The sequence below is a fragment of the Salvelinus fontinalis genome, chromosome 22 (assembly GCF_029448725.1).
Source record: "Salvelinus fontinalis isolate EN_2023a chromosome 22, ASM2944872v1, whole genome shotgun sequence".
NCBI lineage: Eukaryota > Metazoa > Chordata > Actinopteri > Salmoniformes > Salmonidae > Salvelinus > Salvelinus fontinalis.
The window spans coordinates 5,105,627-5,129,599 of NC_074686.1; the positions used below are offsets into that span (position 1 = coordinate 5,105,627).

General features: G+C 41.6%; 1 protein-coding gene across 1 annotated transcript; it reads right to left on the reverse strand.

The window, feature by feature from the left end:
- Positions 1–11,552: 11,552 nt before the first annotated feature.
- LOC129819606 (uncharacterized) lies at positions 11,553–17,656 on the reverse strand. The gene is made up of 2 exons (XM_055875998.1): positions 15,723–17,656; positions 11,553–14,314 (listed from the first exon to the last, which is right to left on the reverse strand). Exon 2 carries the CDS (start codon positions 14,232–14,234, stop codon positions 13,068–13,070), a length of 1,167 nt encoding a protein of 388 aa, XP_055731973.1. The 5' UTR covers positions 14,235–14,314; positions 15,723–17,656; the 3' UTR covers positions 11,553–13,067.
- Between the last annotated feature and the right edge of the window lie 6,317 nt (positions 17,657–23,973).

A 23,973-nucleotide genomic window follows, 5' to 3' on the forward strand; every position in this document is an offset into this window, starting at 1 on the left:
TCAGGAATGTAAACGCCTGCTCCTGTGCGCCCACTATCTGGGTCCTTGGATCCATCTTTGTCACTGATTTCTGACCAATCTTTTCTTTTCTCTACCAAGGTTAGATCACCAACAGGATCCGGTAGTAACCACTGAGGAACATCCCCTATCACCACAGAAGGGCCAACCTCCAACTCCATTACACCACTCTCATCAGCAAGCTTCCCAACTGTCCAAACAAAACCATTGCCTTGTCTACTAGTATATTCTCAACAGTCGTCTAGAACAGAAGCAGTGGGATGATCAACCTCACAGCTTTTCAGCCCAACCCAATAAGCTAATGACAAGCTATATCCAAAGGCATCTTACCTGCCTCTACTAGTAAGGCACTTACATATTTTGATATAAATGCACCAAAGTCACCGCACCACATCTCCCCAGAGCCCAATTCTCCTGAAATTTCATCAAACATAGCTACAGATAGTTGATGACAAGAGTTGTAAAAACGTTGCTACTTAATATTACAACCTGCACTGTAGATTCCCACCATCACATATTCAGATGGGACAGGTATATTACGATATACAAGACCTTCCCTTATGAATGCAGCACAGCCACCACTCTGTCCAGTTGATCTATCAGATCTGATTGAACAATAACCAGGAATAATAAAATCAAGGTGTGGTCTAAGCCCTGTTTCTTGTACACATATCACATCAGGTTTGATCTCTAAATCAATGACACGTTTCTTAAACTCCTGACAGTTAGAAATAAGGCTTTTTATTTTTTATTTCACCTTTATTTAACCAGGTAGGCCAGTTGAGAACAAGTTTTAATTTACAACTGCGACATGGCCAAGATAAAGCAAAGCAGTGCGACAAAAACAACAGAGTTACAAACGTACAGTCAATAACACAAAAGAAAAGAAAAATAGGAAAATCTATATACACATTAATGTGCAAATGTAGAATAGTAAGGAGGTACGCAATAAATAGGCCCTAGAGGCGAAAATAATTACAATTTAGCATTATTACTGGAGTGATAGATGTGCAGATGATGACGTGCAAGTAGAAATACTGGGGTGCAAGAGGGTAAGTAATAATATGGGGATGAGGTAGTTGGGTGTGCTATTTACAGAATGGCTGTGTACAGGTAAAGTGATTGGTAAGCTGCTCTGACAGCTGATGCTTAAAGTTAGAGAGGGAGATATTTATTTTACCTTTATTTAACAAGGCAAGTCAGTTAGCAATAAGGCTTCTGGCATTCCACTGAAGGATGACAAAAACCATAACTGTAATTATCATCATACTGAGACATTCTATCATTAGTATTATTAGTTGTCAACATATCAACAACCATGGCGACAGTAACATTCCATCATTAGTATTATTAGTTGTCAACATATCAACAATCATGGCGACAGTAACATTCCATCATTAGTATTATTAGGAGTCAACATATCAACAATCATGGCGACAGTAACATTCCATCATTAGTATTATTAGGAGTCAACATATCAACAATCATGGCGACAGTAACATTCCATCATTATTATTATTAGGAGTCAACATATCAACAATCATGGCGACAGTAACATTCCATCATTAGTATTATTAGTTGTCAACATATCAACAATCATGGTGACAATAACATTCCATCATTAGTATTATCAGGAGTCAACATATCAACAATCATGGTGACAGTGACATCTGTTACTCCTTAAAACTCTGTTTCTGCTTCCACAATGATCTTCAATTTAGCAGTTCTTCTTTCCACAAACGCACTCAGGTTGATAACCTTTCCAAAGAAAGCTATGAAGTCAATCTGATGAACTATCATTTGTCCTTTGACACGGCACATTTGTGAGAGCAAGATTTCTCGTAACCACTGTGTTCCCCTCAGAATTATAATAGTTAGCCTTGACATTTTTCCCACATTCACCATAATCATGTTCCCCTCCACACTTGGCACATCTTTTCTTTCCTTTGCACAGAGCCACTACATGTCCCATTCTTTGGCATTTAAAACACCTTAATGGAGGTGGGCCAAACTCTAACAGTGAAAGCCAGGAAGCACTTCTATTTGAGAAGGTGTCTCAGGCAGAACCTTCTCAAACATTAAGAGTACTGACTTTCACTTCTTTGCTGCTCTTTCTTACTGAATAGACTTTTGGCTCCAACCACTATGCACCCCTCTACATTTTCTTTTCAATAATTGATGGACATAGAAAGTGGAACCCTAGAAATGATCCCCCTCATCTTAGCCGAAGCTCCAGGGACATGACTTGTGATTTTCTTCCCATTGAGAGTTTCCATTTGGAAAATCTTTCCTTGCTGAACATGGTCAGCACAGAATATTAACAAGTGTGCCTTACCAATAGGCCAGGCTAATGTGACTTCACCTACCTCTTTCGTAATGGCATTGGTTAATCCAGTGGTTCCCAAACTTTCTGTAGTCCCGCATCCCCTTCAAACATTCAACCTCCAGCTGCGTACCCCTTCTAGCACCAGGGTCAGCGCACTCAATAACCAGGGCACAAATAATAATAATCAATAATTTTTCTCTTTATTTAACCATCTTATATATAAAACCTTATTTGTTCATTAAAAATTGTGAATAACTCACCACAGGTTAATGAGAAAGGGGTGCTTGAAAGGATGCACATAACTCTGCAATGTTGGGTTGTATTGGAGAGAGTCTCAGTCTTAAATCATTTTCCACACAGTCTGTGCCTGTATTTAGTTTTCATGCTAGCTAGGGCCGAGAATCCACTCTCACATAGGTACGTGGTTGCAAAGGGCATCAGAGTCTTAACAGCGTGATTTGCCAAGGCAGGATACTCTGAGTGCAACCCAATCCAGAAATCGGATTAAATTCAATTTTCACAGAACCGTTGCAATTTCGATGAGGCTCTCTTGTTCAGATATAGGTAAGTGGACTGGAGGCAGGACATGAAAGGGATAACGAATCCAGTTATTTGTGTAGTCCGTTTCGGGAAAGTACCTGCGTAATTGTGCACCCAACTCACTCAGGTGCTTCGCTATATCACATTTGACATTATCCGTAAGCTTGAGTTCATTTGCACACAAAAAATCATACAATGATGGAAAGACCTGTGTGTTGTCCTTGTTAATGCAGATAGAGAAGAGCTCCAACTTCTTAATCATAGCCTCAATTTTGTCCCGCACATTGAATATAGTTGCGAAGAGTCCCTGTAATCCGAGATTTAGATCATACAGGCGAGAAAAAACATCACCCAGATATGCCAGTCGTGTGAGAAACTCGTCATCATGGAAGCGGTCAGACAAGTGAAAATTATCGTCAGTAAAGTAAACTTTAAGCTCGTCTCTCAATTTAAAAAAACGTGTCAATACTTTGCCCCTTGATAACCAGCGCACTCCTGTACTTTGTAAAAGCGTCACAGGTCGCTGCCCATTCTGCATAGTGCAGAAAATACACAAGAGTTAAGGGGCCTTGCTTTAACAAAGTTAACCATTTTCACTGTAGTGTCCAAATGTCTTTCAAGCTGTCAGGCATTCCCTTGGCAGCAAAAGCCTCTCGGGGGATGCTGCAGTGTACCCAAGTGGCGTCGGGAGCAACTGCTTGCATGCGTGTTACCACTCCACTAGGTCTCCCTGTCATGGCTTTTGCGCCATCAGTACAGATACCAACATGAGCAGCAGCTACGTTTCCCTACATACGGACCGTTAGTGGAATTCCCGCGAGAGAGTAACGGTTAATGTGATTGGATGTTAATTATTTGACTAGGCTACCTGTATTTGACATTGTGCTGTTATTTCGCTGAACACTAGATGGTTTAATTTTATTTTTGGCAGTGAAACGAGACTACTCAGGCGAGAAATAAAAACTCACCCTAATGTATAACCCCATTGGAAAATATAAACGTTTGAAAATCTGAATAACTTTTATTTTATTTGGCGTACTCAACGTTATTGCGCGTACCCCCAGTGTGGGAATACCTGGGTTAATCGAATAGGGTGTCAAACACCATTACAACTTTCCACTCCGACACATCCTTACTTTTGTTATTCACTACTGTACCTTCGCCTTCTTCGCTCCCTCAACACTGGATGATAGTTCTGATGGTATGGGTGGGGATGACAACTGTCACGGCTCCTCCTCTGCCGTGCAGGGGGTGGTTCCTCCTGCAGGCAGAGGAGGGTCGTTAGTGATTGGGCTCAGTGTATAAAGCTGTCACTAATCACTTTTCTCTTGCTCTCTCTCCCTCTCTGCTCCTCCAGGTATGCTCATGATTTGTTTGTTCCTTTGTAGTTTTGCATAGTTTTCACTCAGTCATGTTCACACACACATATTCACGCATCCATGCACTTTACATACACCTTACATTATGATACATCCACACCTCATTCCTATTTCTTAGTTTAAGTTAATAGTTTGTTTAATAATAAAGAACACTTTTGAATTGGCCTATACCTGTTGTTCGTGTCCCCTCATTTTTGTCACAGGCTATGAGCCGGCTTGTGACAAGTGGGGACTCGTCCGGGATAGTAGTTAACTTGGGTTAGTTTAGTTCAGATTGACAATGTTTTTTTTTTGAGTGGATGTTTTGGTTGGGCCAATTTTGTTTAAGAGAGAGTTGAGCCATGTGTTCTTTTGGTTCAGTTAGCTTGGTAGCTAAGCAATTCACTCTGTGTTTTTCTGGGTTTTGTTCAGGTGGGAGTCCTCTCCTGTTCAGGCATATCAGCAAGTGTCCATAGGAGGCTTGTGGTGTTTTTGTTTTAGGTGGCAGTGAACGTGGGTAGAGCATCCCTTTCCCTTTTCCCCTACATCGGCTCGGGAGCACCTCCGTGGTTATGGGAGGGCCGCCAGTTTCTGGTTGTCTTTTCAACTCCACTGGTTTTGTGTGCATAAAACCCCACCACATGTGACTGCACGAAGACCAGGGCCAGTTAGTTAGTAGTTTTTGGAGGATAGTGGGGTGTGGCTCCTGTCCTTGAACCCAGATTGACAGCAGGTGAGTTGTGTTTTTTTGAGCATTTTGTAATAGTTGTATTGGTTGAGGAAAATGTCTTCCATTTTGTGTAGTTTTGTTCAAGCTCCTTCAGAGGTAGCCTTAGAGTTGTGTACTAAGGAGCAGTTAATTGAAATTGCTGAACATTATCAGATTGAGATTGTTGATAAAAAAATTAAAGAGACTGTTAAAACTAGCTTAAAGCAGGGTCTTAGGGAAACGGGTGTTTTTGGCAGTCAGTCTGCTAGTAGTGAGGGTGCAAGTTTTCAGTCTAGCCCTTCATTAACTTTTGAGCAGCAGAGGGAACTGTTGCAAATGCAATTAGAGATAGAGCAATTGAGAAATGCTAATAGACCGGAAAGACTACCACAGTTTGATGTTTCACAGAATCTTCATTTGTTGCCTAAATTTGATGAGTCAGATCCAGACACATACTTTACTTTATTTGAGCGTATTGCGGAAGCTAGAGCTTGGTCAGATTTGGACATGACTATGTTGTTGCAATGTGTACTTACAGGTAAAGCACGTGAGGCTTTTGCAGCACTGAGTGTAGCTGACAGTAAAGTTTATGCTAAAGTTAAATCAGCAGTTCTGAAGGTCTACGAGCTTGTGCCAGAGGCATATCGTCAACGTTTTCGTTACAGGAAAAAGTTAGATTCACAAACCTATTCTGAGTTTGTTTGTGATCTGACTTCTGCATTTAATCGTTGGTGTACAGCTTCTGAAGTTAGTACTTTTGAGGGTCTGTCTAATTTGATTGTGTTAGAACAGTTCAAAAATTCTGTTTCTGACCAGGTTGCTACATACATGAATGAACGTAAAGTTAAGTCTCCAAGTGATGCATTAATCCTTGCAGATGAGTACAGGCTAACACATAAAAGCCATTTTGAGTCAAACAGTGACATGTACCATAAAAATAACTTTACTCCTAGGAATAGGAGGTCACCTTTTTTTGGAGATTCTTTCCAAAGGCCTCGGCAGAAGTTTGGGTCTGGAGGACTTAAAGCACCGGTTAATGCTAATACCTGTCGCTACTGCTTAGTTGAAGGACATTGGAAGAAAAATTGTCCTCTGCTTAAATCAAAACAGTCAGTTCAAGTTAAACCTGTTGTGATGGCAAGTCCTGTTACAGCCTCTGACCACCAGGGTGAGCTGTTTCAGCCACTAGTTGAGTTTGATTCTCAGTCTTCCCGCTGTGATTTTTCAGCCTTTATTTCAGATGGTGTAGTGTCCCTGGTAGATGGCAACCAGAATGTTAAAATCAAGATCCTAAGAGACACTGGAGCTTTAGATTCTTTTATTCTGGAATCTGTTTTGCCGTTCTCTAAAGAGTCTGATACTGGCCGTTGTGTAATGGTATGTGGTATGGGTTTAGTTCCATTCTCTTGTCCTTTACATGAAGTTACCCTAAAATCTGGTCTGGTAGAGGGTGATGTAGATGTTGGGGTTAGACCCCAGTTGCCAGTAGAGGGAGTCCACATGATTTTGGGGAATGACTTGGCAGGTAGTAAGGTGTGGGCAGATGGCAAATTAAACATCTGTAAGAAGCAACCTTCAGTGTCCCCTGCAAGGGAATCTCCGGATCAGAACTGTGTGTCTCCTGAGGTATTTCCAGTTTGTGCGGTTACCCGCGCAGCCTCTCGTAAGGAGATTGAGAGTAAGCCAGAAAGTCTTGAGTTGCCAGTCAAACTCCAGACAGAACAGTTGACTAGTTCTAGAGATTCATTGATGGCTGAGCAAAAGGCTGATACTACTTTGGCTGATCTGTTTGATAAAGTGGTTCCTGATTCAGTGGTGAGGAATAGTGCTCAGTGTTATTTTATTCTTGATGGGCTGTTGGTCAGGAAATGGGTTCCACACTATGATCAGGGTCTAGGAGAACCAGTCTTTCAAATAGTTGTACCTACTACTTTGCGAGAAAGTGTTGCAAACTTCACATGGTGATGTGGCAGGTCATATGGGTGTTCGTAAAACGTATGATCGTATACTTCGTTATTTTTTCTGGCCACGTTTAAAGCGGGATGTATCTCAGTTTATTAAAACTTGTCATACGTGTCAGTGTACAAGTAAGAAAAACCTTGGGGTTTTGGTAGATCATTTAGACTCTGAGAAACGTGATGAATTGGTAGCTCTTATTAGAAACTACCCTGTTTTGTTTTCTGACACTTCATCACAAACCCACTTAATTGAACATGATATAGACATCGGAGATGCTAAGCCTATCAAACACAGATTTTATCGTGTATCTGAGGAGAAGAGACTAAAACTGGAAACAGAGATGCAGTCTATGTTGGACACAGGTATTGATTTGGCAAAATGTGAGTTTGCCAAAACTACAGTCACATACCTAGGCAAGGTTGTTGGTCAGGGATTTGTCTGTCCCGTAGAAGCCAAGGTTCAGGCTGTGAAGCAGTTCCCACAGCCCTCTACAAAGAAAGAACTGATGCGCTTCCTGGGAATGGCGGGGTACTACCGTGCTTTTTGTAAACTTTTCGGTAGTAGTGTCCCCACTGACCAATCTGTTGAAGGCCAAGGCTGAATTTATCTGGTCCACCCAGTGTCAAGAGGCATTTGATGCAGTTAAGACTCTTTTGTGTTTGGCACCTGTGTTGGCAGCACCAAATTTTGGGAAACCTTTCAAATTGCAGGTAGACGCCAGTCAAATCGGTGCTGGGGCTGTTCTTCTCCAGGAGAATGACGACAAGGTTGAGTGTCCAGTCAGTTTCTTCTCCCGAAAATTTAATAAGTATCAGAAAAACTATTCTGTAATTGAAAAGGAGGCTTTAGGTCTCATTTGGGCTTTACAGCACTTCGAGGTCTATGTTGTTCTGGTTTGACCCCTTTAACTGTGTTCACTGACCACAACCCACTTGTTTTTCTGAGGTCCCTGCAAAACCCCAACCAGCGCCTGATGCGTTGGGCTTTGTTCTTGCAACCATTCAACCTTGATATTAGGCACATTGGTGGTAAGGATAATATCATTGCTGATGCTCTGTCCCGTGCTCCTTTAACCTAGCTTGTATCTTTTCTCTGCTGACCCCTACGGGCTGTCTGCGCCTCTTTTCTCTTAAATTGCTCCCCAGGTACCAGGGCTGCTGAGTTTGAGGGGCGGACAGTCAGCTGGGGGACACGGGGCTACTGCTAGGAGCCGGGATTGGTATTTTTGTTGTTTATTTGTTTTTGGGAAATTTGAATTATTTTGAATATGTTGGAGGAAGTTGGGTTGAGGGTGGGACCCTCATTTTAAGGTGGGGGGTGTCACGGCTCCTCCTCTGCCGTGCAGGGGGTGGTTCCTCCTGCAGGCAGAGGAGGGTCGTTAGTGATTGGGCTCAGGGTATAAAGTTGTCATTAATCACTTTTCTCTTGCTCTCTCTCCCTCTCTGCTCCTCCAGGTCTGCTCATGATTTGTTTGTTCCTTTGTAGTTTTGCATAGTTTTCACTCAGTCATGTTCACACACACATATTCACGCATCCATGCACTTTACATACACCTTACATTATGATACATCCACACCTCATTCCTATTTCTTAGTTTAAGTTAATAGTTTGTTTAATAATAAAGAACACTTTTGAATTGGCCTATACCTGTTTGTGTCCCCTCATTTTTGTCACAGGCTATGAGCCGGCTTGTGACACAACAGTCAAGGACCTGGATGCAATGTTCCCTCTAATTTTTTGGGGCAACGAGCAAATTTTAGGTCTCGTGAGAGAACTTGAAACTTGTGAGAATTGTGCAACTTCACAGTGAACACTAAGGCTTACAGTTTTAGAAAGTAGCCAATAGTCTATTGTGGCTATTTGAGTATAAGGTAAGCCACCAACAAAACCAATGGAGAAAATCCCATAACATTTTCACATAGACATCAAAAGCTATTTCCATGATATAACCTACCGTAGCCTATATGTAGTAGTCATTGCATGCAACTTTAAATAAAATGTTTACATTATGAAGGGCTTGACTTTAATTCATGATTGTTTACTTGGTCTGTAACACCATGGGCCAAATAGATGACAAAATAGGTGATTGCATTGTGTTGTATTTCTGTATGGTAATAATAACTTTTATTTTGTAAAGTGGTTTCTTGCATCATTAGACTATACAATTTAGTCACTTATTCGGCCCATGGTGTTACAGAACAAGTAAAAAAGGTATTAATTAAAGTCCTTCACAATGTAAAAACGTTATCAAAAGTCACATGCAATGTAGGCCTGCATTGAACACCACATATAGGCTATATCATAGAAAACTATCTAATCAAAAACTATTTCCATGTCAGAATGTTATGGGATTTGCTCCATTGGTTTTGTTGGTAGGCGTACATTATGCTCAAATAGCCACAATAGCCTATTGGTTACTGTCCAAAACTGTAAGTGTACAGCCTCAGTGTCCACTGTAAACGTGCACAGGAAGTTGCAGAAAAATACTCACAAGGTTCAAGTTTACACTCATAAGACCTAAAATGGGCTCAGTGTCCCAAAAGATTGAGGGGACATTGCCAGCAACACTCTGTATTATTCAGAGCCCCATGAAATGACACCACAAATAGATTCTACAGACCTTACTGAGTATGCCCACATGCCAATTTATAGGCCTACAGTGTTTTGTATTGGGACCAATGGAATGGGCCGAGTAAAAATGGCTGCTGGGTATTTAGACCACAGTCATTCAAGAAATAACACCATATAAAGCATTCAAACCCGTTGACTTTTTCTACATTTTGTTACATCACAGCCTTTTTCTAAAATGTATTGAAATATATCTTTAATCAACACATAATAACCTATGACAGAACAAAGACGTTTTTAGATTTTAAAAAGTAACTGAAATTTCAAATTTACATAAATATTCAGACCCTTTGGCAGCAAATACAGCCTTGAGTCTTCTTGGATATGACACTACAAGCTTGGCACACCTGTATTTGGGGAGTTTCTCCCATTCTTCTCTGCAGATCCTCTCAAGCTCTTTCAGGTTGGATGTGGAGCGTCGCTGCACAGCCATTTTCAGGTCTCTCCAGAGATGTTCAATCTGGATCAAGTCCGGGCTCTGGCTGGGCCACTCAAGGACATTCAGAGACTTGTCTCGAAGCCACTCCTGCGTTGTCTTGGCTCTGTGCTTAGGGTTGTTGTCCCGTTGGAAAGTGAACCATTCCCCAGTCTGAGGTCGTGAGTGCTCTGGATCAGGTTTTCATCAAGGATTTCTCTGTACTTTGCTCTGTTCATCTTTCCCTCGATCCTGACTAGTCTCCCAGTCCCTGCCACTGAAAAACATCCCCACAGCATGATGCTGCCACCACCATGCTTCACAGTAGGGATGGTGCCAGGTTTCCTCCAGACGTGACACTTGGCATTCAGTCCAAGGAGTCCAATCTTGTTTCCATCTGACCAGAGAATCTTGTTTCTCATGGTCTGAAAGTCCTTTAGGTGCCTTTTGGCAAACTCCAAGTGGGACTGTCATGTGTCTTTTACTGAGGAGTGGCTTCCGTCTGGCCACTCTACCATAAAGGCCTGATTGGTGGAGTGCTGCAGAGATGGTTGTCTTCTGGAAGGTTCTCCCATCTCCACAGAGGAACTCTGTCAGAGTGATCATTGGGTTCTTGGTCACCTCCCTGACCAAGTCCCTTCTCCCCCGATTGCTGTTTGGCCAGGCGGCCAGCTCTAGGAAGAGTCTTGGTGGTTCCAAATTTCTTCCATTTAAGAACAATTTGAGGCTACTGTGTTCTTGGGGACCTTTAATGCTCCAGAAATATTTTGGTACCATTCCTCAGATCTGTGCCTCGACACAATCCTGTCTCGGAGCTCTATGGACAATTCCTTCGACCTCATGGCTTTGTTTTTGCTCTGACATGCACTGTCAACTGTGGGACCTTATATAGACAGATGTGTGCCTTTCCTCATGTCTAATCAATTGCATTTACCACAGGTGTACTCCAATCAAGCTGTAGAAACATTTTAAGGATGATCAATGTAAACAGGATACACCTGAACCTCCATTTCTAGTCTCATAGCAAAGGGTCTGAATACTTATCTTAGGTAGGGTAAGTAAGGTATTTCTGTTATACATTTTTAATAGAGTTGCAAATATTTCTAAAAAACAGTTTTCACTCTGTCAGTATGGGGTATTGTGTGTAGATGAATGAGGGTTGTTTTTAATCCATTTCAGAATAAGTATGTAATGTTACAAAATGTGTAAAAAGTGAACGGGTCTGAATACTTTCTGATTGCACTGTAGACTCTAGCGCTAAATCATTCTACATTCTTTACAATGTTATGTTCTTCACATTAAGTTACTTAAGCTTCAACCATTTATCTATGTTCTCCACCTTATATTATTTATATAAAGTAGTAATTCTCTTTGGTTTAGATTTTTTTTGTAGCATTTTAAGAAGTCTTAATGTTGCTGCCATGAGGCTAATGAGATACGCACTGAGTGGGTCCAATAAATGGTGTGAACATTCCACCACCAACTTTTTGATCCTGACCAGCCAGGAAGAAATGTTTATCAAATCTTCTATTTATTTCCCACATTCTGCTTTTCAAACAATTAAGCTTTACAACAATACCAAATAAAAGACAAAATAAGTAATATTTTAGGTTTTATTGAGATTAAAAAACATCAAAAACAAAGTTTGACATTTCACTTTATTACATGAAACTTTCTAAATATTTGCTGTCTCTAACAAAACTGAAATTCACATTACCCTCAAACGAATGTTGGGGAGGTTTCACAGACCTGTTTCTGATCACAGAGATAAATACATAGGTAAAACGTACAGTATGTATCTCTATAGTTCTAACTGCATCTTCAAAAACATTGTTACAAGCCAAGAACATTGTATTAATCCAAGCAACATAGCATAAGAACAGACCAAGTTGAAACCATGAAACTAACAAGCTTTGGTCACAGGAACATGAATTCATACAAATTATAGATTGTTGTGTACCTCAATTACTATTTTTATAATTACATAATTGACCAAGTTGTAATGCAGTATGAACTGTTGATATCATGGTCCAGCACAGAATTAATTAAATAAACAAATACCAGGCTAGATGAAGACATGTTTAACATACAATCTTGAACACTTACACACAACATCACCCCAGAGTCTGTGAAACCAAGCCATCCACGCCAGATGAAAGCAAAGTGATAAAAAAAAAACTATTAAAAAGAGCTGACATAAAAAGTCTTAAAAAGAACTGTGAGGAGTGATGTTGAGTGAATTACAAGGATGATACTGGCAAACAAAACCCATCACAATAGTCAATAACCATACATCTTCTAAGAGAAATCTTAAAGGATGCTGGATTGGAAGTTCACAGTTACCGTCTTGACTCCACGAGGTGAAGTATGCAATGAACCAAGTGAAAGAAAATACAACTATGATTATGGTACCGTCCTAAATGGCACCATATTCCCTTTATAGTGCATTACTTTTGACCAGGGTCCACGGGGATTTGGTCAAAAGTAGTGCACTTTGTAGGTAAAGGGGTGCCATGATAGTGATAGTAACAACATCTGTATCGAAACAAAGATAGCTGGGAAGGGGAAGTTGTTACATTCAAAGCTTTGGCAATTAAGGCAAACAAAATAAGACATTAGCAATTTGAAAACTAAAGAGCTTAATTAAGGAGAGATAAAACAAAAAACAAAATACTTAACTAATTCAATTGATTTAAACCATTTGATCTTATTTGGACAAATCTGCACAGACCAATACAAGATTAACAAACCTCAATGAGAATATCATCAACTATAGGATGTGCATGGAATTAGAAACCGTATCAATGACAGTACCAGTGAAAAAATCTAAAATGGGATAAGTCTAAACAGACCAATACAAGATTAACAACTGTCAATGAAATTGTCTTCACATCATTCAAGCTATGGATGACCAAGGAAGTACAAAAAGTACTTGTTTTTTCACATGGTTTCCACAAAGGCATCAAACCATAAAAAATAACAACAAGAGCAAACCGACACATAGGTTAGTTGAGAAAACAAGAAAGAGTTGGGTAAGAGATAATAAAATGTTTTAAAAAAACATCTTACAAGATGCTACTGATAGTCATTCAGTCTGCTCCACCTAGGTTCTTTTTACTTTACCTTTTTGATAGAGCAAGGCTTTCTGCCCTGCCTCTTAGGAACAACCACTACTTTTTTCTTAATGGCTGCCGCTACCTTACCAGGGTTACTAGCCTTGCCACGACCATCACGTGGTTTTATTTCCTCTTCTTTGTCATCTTCTACTGAAGAAAAGACTTCATCCTCACTTCTCTCTGCATCTTCATTTTCCTCCTCTGAATCATAAGCTGTATAATCAACTTTCACAGACTTTCTCCTGCCTCTTTGCCTCTGGGCTTGGAAGGCAGCTTCATCTAACACATTTGCTTTACCGTTGGAGCAGCGGTAAAGCCTTACTATTGGAGAAACAGTGCACCCCTGTTTGGCTGAGGGTGCACTGTTGGACCTATCCTCCTCTGCTGCTCTCTTGGCTTTGAAGGAGCCTAAGGGGCGGCCGCTCTTTCGCGGGGAATCATCTTTAGCGGGGGGCTTTGAAACTTTAGAAGTTGAAGGTGGGTTCTTCCGTAAGTGGGCACCTCTACCTGTTATTGCCTTGCGTGGACGGCCTCTTACCCGTGGCTCGGGAGAGGTGGGTGTGGCGGGGGGATCCACGCGGGGATGGATGCGCGGCCTTCCGAGCGGCTTCCACACTCTAGGTCCCTTAGGTTGGCTTTCCAGTATCTTTCTCTCCTCTTCCTCCTCGGGTGACAGCAGGTTCTTCCTCGGCCTACCCATTTTTTTTTTTTGTTGAACTTTTTTGGGCCGGCCACGCTTCAAAGGTGCAGTTGTCTCTACTGAAACAGCATTAGGGTCAATCACTTTACGTGGCCTGCCCATTGGCCGCTTGTCTAGCACCCTCAGTATCTTAGGTTTCTTGGAGCCTGATCCTTTGGGCCTACCCCTCTTAGGTGGTATGGGGCTGCCATTAGACAAGGCTTCACCTAACTCCTCTTCACTACCAGTACCAGTGGCATCCATCGCCTCTTCTTCCGACGCCGTTGCCCCTTCTTCCGACGCCGTTGCCCCTTCTTCCGACGCCGTTGCCCCTTCTTCCGACGCCGTTGCCCCTTCTTCCGACGCCGTTGCCCCTTCTTCCGACGCCGTTGCCCCTTTTTCCAACACCGTTGCCCCTTTTTCCAACACCGTTGCCCCTTTTTCCAACACCGTTGCCCCTTCTGACATCGTTGCTTCTTCTTTCATATGTTTTCTCGCAACCTGGCTCCTTTCTTTCCTTCCAGCTCACTTCCTAGGAGGTCTTGTGAACTACTTAGGGCTTCCCACTGTAAAGGTCATATCGAGAAGGTTACAATACAAAACAAAATGTTACTCGTGCACCCCTTCATAAAACTGGCCTACGTGGGCACGAGAAAGTGTAGCTAGCATGTCTAGGCTGGACAATAGAACGAGTCAAAATTCCCAAGGATGAAACATGGCAAAAGAACATTAGCTAAGCTGGAACACTAGCATATGAATGGAATTGAACAATCACAGAGCTTCTTCTGACCAGGGTGACGCCTATAATTCCATTTTTTGTATCCCTTTAATGTATCTCAAAAAATGTATCCATTTTTATTTTACCACTACAATCTGTCCTTAGGATGAAACTGAAAAATAACTGGTGTAGAAAGTAAACATCCGCACCTCGATGGTGCCAAGTGTGAGTATGTCTGCATAACGAGGAGGTAGGGGGAAAAAGGGCAACTTTTGACTATTTCTGGTCTAGTGATCGATGACAGCAGAGTACGCTGCCCAGCCTTACATAATTAGAAAGAGATTCTCATGATAAAAATTGTGTCAAATTTGAAAAACCCTAAATATGCACATTGCGAGATATTTGGCAAAATAGATAGATATGCCTATGTTTCCCTATAGGAGACAATGGGGCGACCTCAGAGTTCAATGAGTAATGTTTTGTTGTGGTTTACATTTTAACTACCAACAACGTGGGCAGGTCTCATTGCCAACCATAGCGAAGCAGGCGGCGTGACAGAACAATAGGCTGGGAATAGAACGGTCAGAAAGCGAGTTGGTGCCACCGTGCTCAATAGAACTAATAGGAAACGGGAAAATGCCCTAAAATAAGGCCTGTTTTTTCGTGATTACTTCAAAACTAAGGCAAGCAGCTGGGACATATTGTAATATTATATAACTGGGCTCCATGGCGGATGCAATGAACTAGTTTTATCAGAAAAAGTATTGTTAAAAATGTAATGTGTCCAGCCTAACATGTCTTGTAATATGCACATTGTAAACACAGATTGTGTTTACTCATTGCAGTTTCTTCATTTTGTGATAGGTCACGTTGCAATTATGTATATGGAAAGGTGCACAATAAACAACATCTGATATGACAGTCTTCTTCTCCTCCATAAGTAAACTAAAGTTGATGCATTGAAGCGATGCTGAAATCTAGCTAGCTAGTAAGGTTATACTGATTCAGTGACTGTTTTGGTGACTAGTAGCTAACTTTACCAGATGTTCGAAGCAACATCACATTCATCTTCTACGACCACGGTGAACTAGCTACCTAAGTAAATTGATTTTAAAATAAGCTAGCAAACTATGTAGCATAGCCAGTTACGTAGCTAGCTAATTATCTTTACAATGCTAGTATTAGCTCGAGCGCTTGCGACAGCCCTGGATCTCAAGCTAGCTAAACTAGTGTAATGAAAATAGCCCAATCCTCACCTTGGTAAAATCCTGGTTTAGCTGGTGCTGTTCACACTTCTATCAGATATCGTTTGTCATGAAAGTCGCCAGATGTTTAATCGGTCTTTGTTGTATTTTTTTTTCGCTAGCTAGAGATTTGAATTTCAACCGGACGTTCTGGCGGGTGCGAGCTGATTTCCCTACTATTAAAGGGGAAGTCCCTACAACTAAAGGCAAGTAAAACAACGTTTTTCAGTTCCGTTCCCTGAAATAAATCATATGTTGTCTATGACCCCTGTTCTTTCACGAGACACTGATGACACTTGTGGAGAGTTCTTTACTTGAGCAATTGTTATTTAAAACAATTTTAAAAGCATAATAGCATCATATCTCAGATTGATTTCCTTTGAAAGCCTGGGAAAACGCTTGGGCTTCTTCTGGATACTCTGGAGAAGAGATGATCTGAACATTCTACAACCCCAAAATATGTATTACCGCCACCAACTGGACGACGTTGAAAAAAACAAGGTAAAAATAAAATCCATACATGATAGGGAAAACAAACTTAAATCCCACCCCAAATAAAACAATAAAAACCACATTGACAAAACCAAAACCCACAAACACCCACTTCTTCCATCCTTCAAATCCCCATATCTCCCTTCTTCTGACTAGCCTAGTTAAATAAAGGTTAAATAATGTATTCATTTTTCATTCTCAGGCTCTATGACCTGAGAGGCTTGACAATACTCCATGCAACTCCTCCGCCAAGAAGTCTTTCAGTCCCAGGAAACATTCCGCCGCATCCACAATGATGTCTATTTTCCAGGACTTCCTCTCCACCTTGGCTATAAAGGCCACAAAGTCCACCTTCTTAACCTTTAACATACCTGGGTTCTGCTGTTGAACGGCAACCAATGCAGTCTTCAGTGAAGACCTACCCACCATCGTGGACTCTTCAGGTGCACTATGTGAAACCTCAACCCTTTTAACAGCCGCTGCATATGAAATGCCCTGACTTAGGTCACCTCATTCTCGTTGGGCATTCCAAATAGGTGGCTTATTGGTTACCACCACAATTGCAACATGCCATATTTTCCTCACTTTTAAAACACATGATATGATCTTTTCCACAACTTGGACATATTTGCTTCTCCCTTCTGCAAACACTTTAAACATGTCCAAAAGCTTTACAGTGATCACACTGCATTGGTCTTGGAACAAATGTTCTCTCTGTAGTTTATATATCCCAAATGCACTTGAGGAGGGAGAGGTTCCAAAAATAACACTTTTTCTTCGTACACCCCACAATTCATCCGATGAGTATCAATCACTCCAGGAATATTATTCATCTCTGCAACATTGATTTCCAATGAAACGCCAGATATTACCCTCGTGAGGGGTGCCCTGTTCCGAAGAGACACACAGGACACATCAAACTCGGGTGAGACGCAAAACACGTTCCTTCTAAAAACTCAGAAGAACAAAAAAATCGAAACAAGCTCGCCTCTAGTGATCCTCACAGCTTTCACGTTACCCAGCACTCTCTCCCCCAGTTTGAATATATCAAATAAATTCTTCAAAATTGGCAATCCAATCAGCTGCTCCTAATTAACAAAACGTACACCTACAAGATAAGAAGGGACATTCTCATCACTGCTTCTTTGCTCCGTTTTATATTCTTTTGGATAACATTCCAATTCTCCTTGATTCCCCCGCCATTGTATTCACGCTCCACATCAGCGTCCACTTCCGCCAAGTTTTCTCCTCTCTTACCGATGATCTGTCCATGATGGAGAGTGAATGTTTTGTTACAGTGCCAACAGCAGCCAACTCTGCTAGATCTATTGGTCTTTGGATCATGAAAATGTATCTCTCATCAATTAATTAGTTATTAATTGCTAGATGTACCTGTGTTTTTGAGACTGTTAGCTTGAAACTGCAATCTTTTAGATAATAACATTAATTTAAAAAAGATCAGTAAGAGTAGCAAACGGAGGAACAGAGACATAAACCTGTGGCGCTGGCGTGAAAAGAAAACACCCTATATGCATTGCGCCAATAGGGTTAACCCACTTAGGAATTGTAATGTGGCTCATTAGCGAGGATCGCTACACTGACCCCTCGGAATGGGAAGGCTTGTCTCGTGCTTTGATCACCTCAGTCCCCTCACACGTCCGGCCGTGCGTTTCGATGGCCTCATGTCCACCATCCCACTTCTGACACCAATGTAGTGAATGGAGGGAGTGTGTCGCTAATGGGTGTCACTGGCGTGAAAAGCAAGCCCCCTACGTTTCACACCAATAGAGTTAACCCACTTGGTGGGAATTGCAAGGTTGCTCATTAGGGAGGATCACTACAGTATAGCTGAGAACTTTTACAGCTTCTGTATAAAATAATATGGCATAGGTCTATAACTGTAGAAATAATTAAAATATACAGTATATCAGGCACTTTTGTTATTTTCGCACCACTTGATTTGCTACCCCTTTCTTTTCCCTACCTCTATATTTTGTTCTCGTCTCCATAGACAGGAAAAATATTTATGTATGGAGATTAAGGGAGATAAGAGGTATGTGGTAACATATGAGTGATGGAAGCAGCATGAATTTTAAAAAAAATACAAATTGTATATGTGTGCGCATGACCCTGTACGTGCCTCTGTGTGGGATTTGGAGAGAAACAGGGAGAGAGCTTGACAGACAATCCCAGAGTCTGTGTGTTGAACCCGCTGCCGCCTAATACCCCTACCTACTCCCTGCATGCTTTGCCATGGTTACGAGACAGGGCTCCCAATGCAGGCAGTTAATGTGTTTTTCAGCAGGGGTGAGCTGGGTACTAATGTGTCTCGGTCTGTCTCCTCAGAAAATGGCACAATCAATATCAACTGTCCCAGGATGCACCACCACTAGCAGAGGGCCAGGGAAACCACCAAGCTGCCTGCAAGGCTGAATAATGTAAGGTGACTAAAATGTTATGCTTTTTTAAAATGAAACAAAATACCTTGCTCTCCTTAAAGATTTTAGAATTAGTTTGTGAGTTAGAGAAAATAAGAGTAATTAGAGACTCATTTTAATTTATTCAATTCATTTTTGTACAATATATTAGCACAATTTATTGCACAAGAGCTTTCTTTTTATGTCAGTTATTTTTGTTTTCAGTAAATTATTTTGATACGTACCGTCAGGTCCAAAATTATTGGCACACTTGATAAAGATGAGCAAAAAAAGTCTATAAAATAAATAATAAAAATACTGAGCTATTGTATGCTCAAAAACATTTGAAAATGATTTTGTTTTATTGTTCAGAGAAATATATATATATTTTTTTTAAAGATAGGGGTCAAAATTATTGTCTTCCTTTTTTTCAATACCTCACCTTGTGAGGATAATGACACTTAGCCTTTTTCTAAAATGTTTTATGAGATTGGAGACCACATCGGGAGGGATCTTAGACCATTACTCCATTCAGAATCTTTCCAGATCCTTGATATCCTTTGTCTGCTCTTATGAACTGCCCTCTTCAATTCAAATCACAGATTTTCAATGGGGTTCAAGTCCGGACACTGAGATGACCATTGCAAAATATTGGTTTTGTGGTCAATTAACCATTTATTTGTAGATTATGATGAGTTCTTGGGGTTAGTGTCTTGCTGGAAGAGCCACTTGCAGCCAAGTTTCAGCCTCCTGGCAGAGGCAACCAGAGCTGCGTTTGAATACCCATACTAACATACGTATACTGCACACTTAATGAGTATATACTACACAGTTCATTTTAGTATGCTGTAAACGAACAGTATGCTTTCAGTTGAGTGTACTAGCTCTTCGCCTCTCTACCGGAAGTTGATGCTGTTGCTATGCAACCTCTTGCTAGCTAGTTAGCATAACAAATTACTATTTAGACATTTTACAACTTTGGGTGTGTTCTTAAATTCAATCTGGAGTGCCAGAGTGCACTTGTAAATTCAGAGCATAGTCAGATTGTCTGTTTGTAAATTCAGAGCTTTCGCTCTCGGAGCGCACACTGGACACTCCAGCCTTTGAGCTTTCTGACCTTATGGCAGTCAAGCACCCAAGCTAACGTTGGCTAGCTTGCTAGCTACTTCCAGACACAAATGAGACCACTCTGACCATTTTACTCGCCCTAGCAGAGCTGGTTAGGCAGTTTTCCAGAGCGTTGGTGACTGTAACTGTGCTGCTGGCAACAATTTAATTATGCTCTTTTTGTCGAAGTTTACTGACACCAGCCATATTCAATGGGGGTTGAGCGCTCATAAATTCATTACACTCAGAGGAGAGTGCTCTGAAATCAGAGTACTGTAGATAGCCAGAGCGAATTTACGAAAGGACCCAAATGTCCATTGAGAATGCACCATGACTATACCATTTAGCTAAACTAAGAATGACGGGAATAATCTTGTCAATAAACGTTGGGTAGAGTTGGGGAACTCGGCTGAGAATCAGACTCTGCCGACGTCAGTATTACTTATGGCTAGGATGCGGGGATTGAGCTCGGGCCGATTGCGGCGTGAGTTATCTGGCCCAAATGTATTATTTGGGGCTCGGGCTGATTCTGGTGAGAGTTTACTGGCCCAAATGTATTTCTTGGGGCTCGGCAGATTGGGACTATTCTCTGGCGGATGATTACAAGGGCTGCTTTAAATAATTGACATTTCATTATTTATTTTTCCATGATTTCTAATTGTTTCTGTGATCAAAAAATATAATTAACATTTAAATGAAATTCTTTAAGAGTCCTGTGTAGTATTTTAGTATTTTGATACTTTGTGCAAGGCAATTGATAAGCTTTAAAAACTTTGTGGATGGAGCCTCCCTGTAACGTCTGCTTCCAACTCACTCTCAAACACGTAGATCCCCTGAACACAGCTCACTTTCCAGTCCACTTTCCAGCTCACACTTTCAAGCACATAGATCCCCTGAACGCAGCTCACTCTTCAGATCCCAATCACCTGAATTCTGATCACCTGTTCACACACCTGCATGTCATTATCACACATGATTTTGTTCAGTTCTTTGCATCCCGTCATTGTGAGGTATTGTTTGTTTTGTGACACACTTCTATTCGGAGCTCTGTTTTTCCCGTAATTTAATCCTCCCGTGTATGATAGTTTCTGCCTGCCTCACTAACGACACCTATTCCCTGCCTGTACTTTAGCCTATCGGATTTTCCGTTATCAACCTATTGCCTGATCTCCCGGATGACGTTACAACCCTTTTCCCTGCCTGTACTGTTGCCTTTTTGGACCCCCTGTGTATGACCTTCTGCCTGCCCCTGGACCCAGCTACCTGCCTCATGTGGTCCTTTACCAATAAACACCTGCTGTGCCCTGCGCTTGAAACCAGCTCTATGTCTCACTTTGTGTTCATTACACTCCCGAGTAGCGCAGCAGTCTAAGACACTGCATAGCAGTACAAACTGCGTTGCTACAGATGCTGTCTCGAGTCCTGTGCTTGCCACGACCGGGAGACCCATGAGGCGATGCACAATTGACGCAGCATCGTCCGAGTTAGGGGAGGTCCTTGTCCCATCGCGATGGGTATACTTTGTATGTATAATAGTAGTATTTAAAATGACTAAATTGGGTAATTTTGTATACATTTGTTTAAATTTGCATCGGACCGCTTCTGGGGAGATTCTGGTAAGATGTTGGCTGAATTCTGGTAGACGGAAACGGCCCGACGGAAACGGCTGGTTCTGGGCAGTCCTTAATTTTGATTCCGGACCGAGTCCGAAACCCGATTCTGGGCCAATTCAATCAGTTCCAGCCCCCCAGAAGAGGGCCGCTTCTGGGCCGATTCCTCATTGCTAGCTGCGATTCTGCTGTAACGATATGCTGCGGTTCGTAATGACAGCGTAGCTAACAAATTGTCAGCCGACATAACGTGTAAGGTAACTTATTTGAAAAGTCATTTTTATTACATTGTTTAATTTTCTTAACATTTGTCATAATTGAACATTTGTCATAATGAATTTGTATCCGCTCTCGTTGTGCTTCGGCTGCATATTTTCCGCCAATTTCTTCACATTTGAAAACGACGTGAAGCCACACCCATTTCCTGAAGAATTGCATTATGGGCCCAAAAGTACGGAAATAGTGTCCTCTGTGTGTATAATTCATATTTTGGCGAATTTAGTACGACATCCGGAAACTTTTGGCATACTAACTATATCCATACTATGACTAATAAGCATACTATATACTCAATTCATGTCACAAATAGTACGGTTTAGCGGTTAGTATGAGTATTCGAACACAAAGGTGCTTTCTGGAAGCACCTTTGGCAGTGATTAAAGCATCGAGTCTTGGGTATGACGCTACAAGCTTGGCACACCTGTATTTGGGGAGGTCCTCCAATTCTTCTCTGCAGATCCTCTCAAGCTCTGTCAGGTTGGATGGGGAGCTTTGCTACACAGCTATTTTCAGGTCTCTCCAGAGATGTTTGATCGGGTTCAAGTCTGGGCTCTGGCTGGACCACTCAAGGACATTCAGAAACTTGTCCCAAAGCCATCCCTGAGTTGTCTTGGCTATGTGTTTAGGGTCGTTGTCCTGTTGGAAGGTGAACCTTTGCCCCAGTATGAGGTCCAGAGCACTCTGGAGCAGGTTTTCATCAAGAATCACTCAGTACTTTGCTCCGTTCATCTTTTCCTCAATCCTGATTGGTCTTCCAGTCCTTGCTGCTGAAAAACATGATGCTGCCACCACCATGCTTCACTGTAGGGATGGTGCCAGGTTTCCTCCAGACGTGACGCTTGGCATTCAGGCACAATAGTTCAATCTTGGTTTCATCAGACCAGAGAATCTTGTTTCTCATTGTCTGAGAGTCTTTTGACAAACTCCAAGCGGGCTGTCATATGCCTTTTACGGAGTAGTGGCTTCCGTCTGGCCACTCTACCATAAAGGCCTAATTGGTGGAGTGCTGCAGAGATGGTTGCCCTTCTAGAATGTTCTCCCATCTCCACAGAGGAACTGTAGAGCTCGGTCAGAGTGATCATTGGCTTCTTGGTCACCTCCCTGACCAAGGGCCTTCTCTCCCAATTGCTCAGTTTGGACGAGCGGCCACCTCTAGGAAAAGTCTTGGTGGTTCCAAATGTATTCCATTTCAGAATGATGGAAGCCACTGTGTTCTTGGGGACCTGCAATTCTGCAGAAATGTTTTGGTACCCTTCACCAGATCAAGGCTTGGTCTTTTTTCTGACATGCACTTTCAACTGTGGGACCTTATATAGACAGGTGTGTGCCTTTCCAAATCATGTCCAATCAATTTAATTTACCACAGTTGGACTCCAATCAAGTTGTAGAAACATCTCAAGGATGATCAATGGAAACAGGATGCACCTGAGCTCAGTTCCGAGTCAAATAGCAAAGGGTCTGAATACTTACGTAAATAAGGTGTTTCAGTTTTTATTTTTAATACATCTGTTTTTGCTTTGTCATTATGGGGTATTTATTGTGTGTAGATTGCTGAGCTAAAAATGTTTAAATCCTTTTTATAATAAGGATGTAACACAACAAAATGTGGAAAAATTAAAGGTGTCTGATTACTTTCCGAAGGCACTTTACATGTATATACAATACCAGTCAAACGTTTGGACACACCTACTCATTCAAAGTTTTTCTTTATTTTGCTATTTTCTACATTGTAAAATAATATTGAAGACATCAAAACTATGAACTAATACATATGTAATCATGTAGTAAACAAAACAAGTGTTAAACAAATCAATGTTTTGATGACAGCTTTGCACACTCTTAGCATTCTCTCAACCAGCTTCCCCTGGAATGCGTTTCCAACAGTCTTGAAGGCATTCCCACATATGTTGTGCACTTGTTGGCTGCTTTTCCTTCACTCTGCGGTCCAACTCATCCAAACCATCCCAATTTGGTTGAGGTCGGGTGATTGTGGAGGCCAAGTCATCTAATGCAGCACTCCATCACTCTCCTTCTTGGTCAAATAGCCCTTACACAGCCTGGAGGTGTGTTTTGGGTCATTGTCCTGTTGAAAAACAAATGATAGTCCCACTAAGCGCAAAAAATATGGGATGTTATATTGCTGCAGAATGCTCTGGTAGCCATGTTGGTTCAGTGTGCCTTGAATTCAAAATAAATCACAGACAGTGTCACCAGCAAAGTACTATCACACCTCCTCCATGCTTCACGGTGGGAACCACACATGCGGAGATCATCCGTTCACCTACTCTGCATCTCACAGAGACACGGGGGTTGGAACCCAAAATGGCAAATTTGTACTTATCAGACCAAAGGACAGAT

Coding starts and splice junctions, on each gene's coding strand:
- LOC129819606 (XM_055875998.1), bottom strand. CDS start 14,234: ATGAAAGAAGAAGCAACGATGTCAGAAGGGGCAACGGTGTTGGAAAAA.